The sequence below is a fragment of the Phaethon lepturus genome, unplaced genomic scaffold, assembly GCF_000687285.1.
Source record: "Phaethon lepturus isolate BGI_N335 unplaced genomic scaffold, ASM68728v1 scaffold42026, whole genome shotgun sequence".
NCBI classification, from domain to species: Eukaryota; Metazoa; Chordata; class Aves; order Phaethontiformes; family Phaethontidae; genus Phaethon; species Phaethon lepturus.
Genome location: NW_010546372.1, coordinates 22759 through 32123, shown reverse-complemented (window position 1 = coordinate 32123; position 9365 = coordinate 22759). Strand labels below are relative to the sequence as shown.

Sequence of the window (9365 nt, the reverse complement as noted above, 5' to 3'; positions counted from 1 at the left end):
CAAGTATGAGTTTTCACCAGGAAGTATCAAATATAAATAGGACATGAGCTAACTAAGAAGTTTGACTTATTTGGCACAATACGCTAAACCATCTCTATTAAAATATTATTAAACTATGAGAGCATCAATTATAATTAAACCTTGGTATGCCAAATTGTCTGTCCACAAAGCAGAGGTTTTCTGCCTTTCTTTAAACAAAGAGACTCTTAAGTAGTTCAGATCTGACATTTAGGTTTTGCTTAAAAAAAGCGGAAAGGAAAAAAAAATAAAGATTAGAAGGGAAATAAACCATCAGAGGTTTATCATTTGTGTTGCAAAGGGCAGACTTTCGGGGTTCTCAGCTGCTAAAATAAACCTCTTAGAAAAATGAAGCCATTCCACCTACTACAAATGACATCCCTCTGAGACCCCGTATATACATGTATCTGTGTGGAAGTCTTTCCTCAGAAGGAGCAAACCAATCTTGGATATCTCACACAGCAAAAGGCAGGCAGACATTTACGACGGACATCTCCTGCACTACTGCAGAAGAGTTAGCGACTACTGCGCCGGGCAAGCACAAGCCGTGCAGGGGCTGCTCAGCTGTGCTAAGGCCGGGGGTCAGCCCACCGCCCGTCAGCTATTTTTTATGTGCTTTGCTCTCTGTTGGCCGTTCTCCCTTCATGACGAGCCACTGGGACAAATAAAGCCCTATTTAACAGAAATCTCGCAGGTAATTAATTGAATCCCAACAAGTTTCATCAAAGTCAGCGCCTGATCGTGGGACAGCGGGTTCGCACGTGCACACCCGCACGCAGGCAGGTTTGAGTCCAAGCCAAGCGCTCAGTGCGGTGGTGTTTGCCTCCTCCAGCGATGGAGCAACACCTGGAAAGCCACCGCTCGGGTACTGCCGCCCGCCTGGCGGGGCAGGGAGGGCGCAGGCAGAGCTGTGCAGGCAGCTGCAGGCATCGCAGCGGAGGGGAGGAGGCATGGAGAGCAACCACCCTCTGCCTCATCAGTGGTCCTTATTCTGGCTAACTGCATGTAATGGCATAGGGCAATGGATGAACTTACACCGTAGCTGGGCTTAGAGCAGCTCAGGGACCTCCTGGCTCCTAACAACAGGGGACGTCTCAGCCTTCCCCACGTTTTATTTCATCCAGACTGAACTTAGAATCAGGCAGATTATTTTATTTTCTAGCGTGAATGTGCTTTTGTTACAAGAAAGTTGGATGTAATTTTTATTACTGGACTAGATTTTGCCTTGATTTATATAATCAGTGAAATCCCATTGACGTCAGTGGAGTTGCCTGGATATAAGTACGGGCAGACTTTGGCCCTGGTGTTCATGTCATTTGTGGTAATAAAAGGAATGTCCTAATTCTCCTAAAGAGTAATCGGAGACCAAAAGCACAATTACTTTAACAAGTATTTCCACTGCTTCTTTGCCTGAAATTCACATGAACTTTTTTGTTGTTTTTAACCTTTTATTAATGTCTTTGTACTATCTTAGTTGCCATTGTTGTAGAAGATAAATGTAATTACATGAATTTCACAGATCCATTAGATTATGGGACGTTTAAGAGACATATTCCTATGTCGTCTTTATTTTTACTGACGATCTTCCAAGATCATCTTCATGATGTGACTTGTATCATACTAGTCTGGTACAGTTTTTCCAATAGCTCAAAAGTTGCTCAAGAAAAATATTCAACTTGGAAGCATGTTGTCTGTGAAAGTACTAGTCATTTTAAGTCATAAGACTATGATACATTCAAACTGTGAATAACATTTTTCTTGGCTTGATGAACATCTCTCTTTTGGGCCATCCAACAATGAGTGGCTAGAGCTCTGTGGGAGGCAGTTGCCAAAGGAAGTATATTCGTACCTTCCAGAAGATGTTGCATCAGAGATAATGGTGAAGCAGTTCATTTCACAGAACTGAGCAAACTCCCTGGTGCATTGGATGTTCCAAGTGCCCTGATGGTTTCTCAGAAAGATCTTACTGTAAATGCAGACAAAACCTCTGCCTAGAGCAATTGCCAGTATGTAAGGAAAAGAGGGTGTAACATGCATGATTTACCACGAGGCAGATGCTGCCTTTGAAATACGGCCTCAGCTGTTACATACGTTTATATTGTAAAATAACTTTTGCTTTTCTAAATTACATAAATTAAAACCTCCTCATCGATTCACAGAAGAGGCAGTTCATGTGGTATTTCCATGCTCTGCTTATCAGTGTGCCAAAATACAGTCCTAGAAGGGAAATACCACTTCACAGACTCAAGTGGAGATGCAAATCTCCCACCCTGGATTTCACTTTCATGCTTGTATCAGTAGCAGTCTGGGCTTCATCACGGTTATGCTACTTAATCGGGCTTAGTATCTGAAGGCCACTTTACGGTCATTGGACCACAATGTCCTTTCATCAAAAGCAATTTGTTCTGGATTTGAGCTAGTCACCTTCAAGAGAAAAATGCTGTGGCTCTACAAAAGTTCCTGCTCAGACTAACTCAAGCAGCACTCTACCAGCTCCATCTCCCCCAGTGCGGTGGCTCAGGACAACTCGCCGGCCACGTGACTCCAGAAATGTTTGGTTAATACATCACCTCTAAGCAATGCTGTCTGTCTAGAGACACAGTAAAAGAGAAACAGTAGCTTCAGTAGTGCAAAACAGTATTTCTAAAATGTAAGAAAGATTACAGTTCTAGTTAAATATAACTTTCTTAGGAAAATAGCCAGCTGCACATTACTTCATAGCCCTACAGTCTCCCACGGAGTGCTCCTGCCCTAGCTCACTCTTCGGATCAGCTGTGCTCATCTCCTGCTTTCTAGGAAGTGACACATTTTCAAATACAGTTATGTAAAACTGAACATTTCAAATACATGACCTGTATTTGTCTCTTTAATAAATACATCCATTCAATAGTGTGTTTGCAGGCAGAAAGTAGAGTCAGCTATGCAAAGGGAAAGCAGAAAGGAACCAGAATCAAGTTAGATGGCTTTCAAGCACAAAACGCTTGTATTTTCCCAAAAGTATCTAAAAACTAGTTGTCAAATTCAAGTGTCTTTAAACTCTTTGCAATTCTTAATGGAGGCACCTCAACACAAATGACAGAGTTTGTGAACTGTAACACCAGCATGACAAGATGAAGCACCTTACCTGCTACCTTGACCTGGGTGGGTCTGCAGGTTCTGCATGGCAGTACTTGGAACTCCTCCGCCTGGTACATGGAGTAGTCAGTGCTTGCAACCACCAGCCTGTCTCCGGGTTTCCATGAGCTCACATCATCCACCAGATTCAGGACCGTGCTGTTCACATTGGTGTCAATGGTTACAGTAAGCTTTGGTTTCACTGAAAAGTCAAAATGGAAGGGTGGAGAATTCAGTTAATCTTATCAGAAAATGCTTGCCTTTTTTTTTTTCCTGAAATGCCAACAAAAATGATGATTTCCTCATGCAACAAAAAATAGTTAACTCTTCCAAACATGCTTTTTACTGGCCTTGGCTTGGAAAGCAAGCAAACAAGAAAGTGTTTTCTTTCAGTTGCAGGCAGGTGGATTTTCCACTAACCCCCGGACTAAATTTAAATGTAGCTCTTAGTGGCTCATTTTCACCACACCCACTCAGCAGCAGCACTTGTGGGCACTGGGCACTGTTATTTACATCAGCCAAGTGGTCTTTAACCTAATGACTGTTTTTTCCAGCAAAACAACAGTCTTCCACCCTCCTTTTCCCGCCAGCTGAGCGCTGAAGAATCCTAATGACCTGTCTAACAACCAGGTTAGGGACAGCAGTGTTGGAATTAATAACTACAAAATAAAGTATTACTTTCAAAACCTGTTGTCTTTGCACACTCTGATTGACTAATCCTACCTCATCCCAAAATGCTTTTGCTAAAGACAAGATATTTACAGGAAGGGACTTGCCAAGTATGTGCCGTAGCCTTGCTGGGTTTTTGAGACACCACCCTGTTGCCTCTGTTAGCAGTCAGGAATTTTTCCTGAGATAAATCTTCAGCTGTTTTATCTGCCTTCATGTCAATAGCCCAGCAAAAGTTTTAGCTTGGGGAATTACTCAGGTTCTTACACCAAACAAGAGCCAGGCATCGGAAGACAGCATTTCTGCTTTTCCCTGATCTGGCTTTAAAACATGGGGCACATACCAGATCTGCCACACAGGAACCGTACTCTATAGTTTTGGCAGCCCTCGCCCGTCTGGTCCTTGCCGTGGCACAGAAACCTGTAATCGTGGCCACTCTTGTAGAAAACCTCAGTAGTTAAATTAGCTCCATCAAGCGTCATTGCCTGGAATGAGAATAGAAATATAAAAGAGGTGATACCTTGAGGTGGAGCGATTTCACCAAAACATCGATGCCATCAGAAGAGGCTTTTGCTTTGTTTTGGGTGCTGCACAACAGTTGTGCAACAAAACAGGGTGATTGTTACGTGTACTATCCAGCCAGCACTCCAGCTGGTGCTCAGACACAGCTATTCTATCCACAAGCTGCATAGATTATTGCTAGGTGCACGCTTTTTTCCTGTATCTATATTAAGACCATGTGCTTTTTTGGGAGGAGTATTCTGAGCTTCACTAACATCTGCCTTGGTGCCCTAGATTTTCTCCTGCCGCTGGTTTGAGCGATGAAGACGCTGAACAGCAGATGAAGGCAGATGAAGACGCTGAACACAGATGCTTGTACCCAAATGAACTCATGGTTTCAAGCCATGCACTCACTTCATTGCTTACGGCTAGACTAGGTCTGAACCTTGCAGAAGAAAGAGGTGGGGGTCTTGTTTCTCCTTTGCATGGATCAGTCTCTCTAAGCAAAAAACAAAGCTGCTCCGATACTCATGGCTTCAAAAGGAACAAGAAAGGTGGCCTTTTCTCACATAGAAGTACCAGCCTGCAGAGCTGCCTTGAGGAAAAAGGCTGTATCATACCAAGCAGCAGTGCGATATGTAGCTTCTCCCGTGTTCCTGCTGGGCCATTATCACCCCTCATGGTCATGTTAAATTTCACAGTCCAGCTCTAGAGCCTGCAATTCTCTTGACCCTTTCACAAAAATGTGATGCATTGCATTGGGCAATCCAAATAACATGGGCATTTTAACACGGCACCAGGAGATAAGCCGTCTTTCAATGAAAGGTCTGGTCCTGATTCTCTCACTCAAGCAGACCTTCCTTATTGATGCATACATCCCACCGCCACGTATAGGATTAGCACCATCAGCTGAAGGAATGTGCCTCTGGCTGTGCCGCACTTCTGTTACTATCATCATATCTTCAATTTTCTTGTATGTAGCATAGCTGGAGCAGGCCAGCTGGTATAAATCAGTGTAACTTTATGAAGGCAATGAGCAACACCAGATTACACTACCTGAGGATTTGCCCTAAGATCTGCAGGATAAACTGAAAAAGGTTGTTTCGCTTTTAATATACATGAAAAAAAAAGTAACTGTCATTTAATAGAAGAGAAAAATGGTTTGTTTCTTGAACAGAAGAATATCTTTCTCGTTTCTCTTTTAATGCATGCTAGAAGGGGCTGTATCATAACAAACATCTGACCCCTGTTTTGAACTAAGTTGTCACTTCTAATATATGTATATGGAAGCAGAAATGAATGTGGATTTGCTAAGACCTGGCAGAAAATTGTAGGGCAGTTTTTTCCTTTCTGTTCAAGAGGAGATTCTTTATACCATCTAGCCCTGGAAACTTTCACTCATACTGTCAGCATTCCCGTTTACTTCAATAGCCACATTCTTGTGAATAAGGACAACTCCACTGGTTCAGAGTACGTGGGAACCTTAAGTTCAGCCTCCCAGAAATATGAAGTATTTTATTGTCTTTTGCTAGGCAATGCTTCTGCTATAGTTGTTTTACCAGGTAGACATATAAAGTATACAGTGAACACATGCAAAAAAAACCTTTTTTCTTTGTGTCCTTAAAGAGGCTTTTGCAGTCTCAGAAAAGGGGTATGATTTCTCCTCAGTGTGCTGGCCTGATGGAATCATTATAATGTTTAGCCCCAAACAGAATTCAAGTTTCTTTCCACAGAGAAAAAACAATTAACTCCAAGAAATGGCTGCAAGCTCACCGATTTTTTTCCCAACCTACTACAGCTGGTAACTTTACCATCTCATTACTTGCTGTGATTAATTTTTTAGGTAGGGTCCATTCTGGGATCATTTAAAAACTTCAAAATTTTCATCTGTTTTTGCCTTTTAATCTTCCAGCAGGGAACCACATATTTCATGATAGCATCTGTGCTGTCCCTGACCCCATCTGTACTCCTTTTCATGCCAGAGGCCAGAACTTACTGAAAGGAGCTCAATTCTATAAAGCTCTGCCTTAGAATGATACAAGACTGGATACCAGATCTTGTTGATTATGTATTAGAGCCGTAAAATAATTGGTGTCTTTTCTTTAGAAACAAAAATTACTGACAAGCACAATCATTTTGGGGTTCAGTGACAGTCCAAAGAGGACTTGTCCCTCTGAAGTGAGTGGTGAGCTAGCCTACCTGGATGTCAATGGGCTGCCTACAGATTTTATCAGGATGAGCAGCTTTGAAGTCAGAAAGCTTCTCCATGTCCTTAGATCTCGCTTTATCAGGCTTCTCAAACCACTCTGTCCATTCTACATCTGGAGACAAGTGCAAACAAGAAAAGTCATTTGAAAGTCAAGCTTAATGAATGCAGCAAAAATGCATGAAGCATAATATGATCTCAGATATCATTCACAAGTTTCTTCACTGATGATCTGATTCCTGCCTCATGCTGCCAGTCTGTCAGCCGCTTTTCATGGTCCTGTGAAGTGTAACCAGCCAAGGGAGAGTAGAGTTATTAAAAGGTACATAATCGGAGTATGCAGTATAAGCATTATAAATAGGTATGAATTTTGGATCTGTGTCCTCCTTAGCTGCCTTTTCTGATCTTCAGATCAAGTTACGACCAGTTACTGTATGTTGTCTGAAACATGGACATGATGACTATGCAGTCAAAAGCGGCAAGAGGTTGTGTGTGATCTCTTAGATCATAAGAGATGGAATTTCATACCCGGTACAGTAAAGGAAAAAGGATCCCAGTTATTTGGAGAGTCCTGGAGACAACTGGGGAAAGAATCTGTGCGTGTTCTTCACTTGGGTTAGCAGTGACGTAAATAGCAGCTAGCAAGTCCGCTTTTCCCAAATTGAAAAGTATTGCAATAAAAAGAATGATTCACCCTATTTGTCAACTGTCTATCACCTAGTTAAATGGCACACAGACCTCTTACCTTGAACCCACTCACTAGTCGAAGAGATGTTAAAATGTTCTCCATTCTCAGCTTTGAATAGTTTGAATACTTTGGCCACTGCCGACCCTTTGTGACCTGTAAAAAACAAATATTGGTAAAATCACTGAATATAATCGATAAAAGTCAGAACAAAAAAGGTAATGGTCCATGTGTGTGTTTGCATATTTTGGCTGCATTATGCAGAATTAGCCCTGCACAGCTTCCAGAAAAATTTACTGATCTTGGAATGAGGCTTCAGACACTTTTATAACTGCTTGGACAACCATGAGGAAAAATCTTCAAAAATCAAGAGAGGATAAAAAAATAATTATTTGTAATATATTGCTATTTTTATTTGATGTTGTAGCAAGCTATGTTGTTAGCTGCTCTTGAAAATGTCATGAAAAGATACAGCCTGAAAAGTCTTCAGCTTGCAAGAAAATGGTTTTGCAGGAGTATTTGAGGCTACCAATACAGGATATACTGATGAAATTTTCATTTGGTGTGAACTGGGTTTGTTCCATAGCTTTGTGTCAAAGAGCGGCAGAGTCTGAGCTCAACAGTTACATGGATTTACACTGATGCAGGATCTCACCTTTTATCTCAGGGTTTGGGTAACCTAGGTTATATCTCACTCAGCTGCTTCAGCTGCATTAATGGGAAGAAGCAATATATACAGAGAGCATTCAATTAAATATGTCTAACCATCAATTGCTCACAGCTTCAATGTAATGCAGTGTCAAGTGAAAACATCATTGACCAAATTAATCTCAGCCATAATTCTAATAACTTCCAGAGTTAATGTCAAGCCAGCATTTTGTGCATGAGTTACCTTGATATTCGATGTGGTCTTCAACAGAAGAGGAGGGATTTCCTTTAACAGTAATAAAACTCCATGGGTGCCTGGAAAAACAAAATGAGAAATGATCAAGTTATGTCATGTATGAGATGCATATTTTTTATAGCCTCATGTTCCTGCATTTCTCAGGGGCACCACATTCAAACCAGTCTGATTAGTGTGACAGGCAGCTTAGTTAAAATTAAAAATATCCTAACACTCTGTATTTTTTCAATAAATTTATCAAAAGAGAAGGAAGTTCGAATCCCCGCTTAATACACTCCTGTAACAAGTGTGTTTCTGTTGTAAATAAGTGTTTAAAGAGGCTTGTGTGTAAAAGACCCCAGGGACACTGGCGACATCTTGGGGAGCCTGAAAATCTTTCTTTTGTGTGTGTGTGCGTGTACACTAAAGAATATGAAAGGAAACCATTTCTGCTTAAATAAATTTAGCTCATGCTGAAACCCTGAAACCTTGTATATCACAATTGTCTTTGGAATGACCCATGAGAATTCCTAATAGACGGACTGGCTGGCAAAGGACAATAAAAAATACCTGGAGAGTCTCTGCATATCTAGTTTCCTTATTTTGAACATTGAACGGGGAGAAAGGTTTATGAGTCTGAATTGTCTGTCCAAATCTGATCCCATGTCAGAAGTAAGTTCATTACCACCTGATGGTTATTGGTTGAGTAGGTTCAATAGCTATCAGCAACTCCGGAGAATGACCACATGCGTGAGTAAGCAATGGAGACAGAGACGGACGTGCCTCCCGACCTTGGAGGTGAACCCAATTAGTAGGGTTCAGGAGGGAGTTTTATCTTCAAAAGAGAAGTTCAGGCATATCTGCTCTTAAGGTCTAACAGAATAAAAAATATGCTTCTAGGGTGGTTAGGGAGACTGTCAACCCTACCCTGAATTTATCAAACAGCGCCATAGATTAAATCATGTCTCTATAGGTATAAATACCCAGCGATTTCAATTGCATCAAGATTCACCCTGGAGTCTCGCAGGTCACCTTACATTTATCATCTGCTGGTATAATCGAAGTTACAAACCACTCTGGGACTTCAGAAGAAAACATATCTAGACATTGACAGATAGCCACTAAAGCACGCACAAATCGCGTGGCGTGAGCTGGGCTTTGCTGGGATTCGCAGCCCTGGGCTTCGGGGGCGGCAGGAGCAGGTTCTGGGTGAGCGCTGGTGCACCCCATGCCGTGCCGAGGCCCCACACACGCATCGGACACGGCTCCTCAAGGCGAGGCGTCCCAGC

At 41.9% G+C, this 9365-nt stretch overlaps 1 protein-coding gene across 2 annotated transcripts in view; it reads right to left on the bottom strand.

Annotated features, from left to right (window-relative positions):
* The window catches only part of CEMIP (cell migration inducing protein, hyaluronan binding), a 52514-nt gene that overhangs the window by 34794 nt on the left and 8355 nt on the right, over nt 1-9365 (bottom strand). For both annotated transcript variants that reach the window (XM_010289268.1, XM_010289269.1), the window contains exons 6-10: nt 8086-8156; nt 7254-7349; nt 6502-6623; nt 4145-4286; nt 3143-3334 (exon numbers count right to left, since the gene is read on the bottom strand). In XM_010289268.1, coding sequence (XP_010287570.1) covers nt 3143-3334; nt 4145-4286; nt 6502-6623; nt 7254-7349; nt 8086-8156 — 623 coding nt within the window. The remainder of the gene's footprint in view (nt 1-3142; nt 3335-4144; nt 4287-6501; nt 6624-7253; nt 7350-8085; nt 8157-9365) is intronic.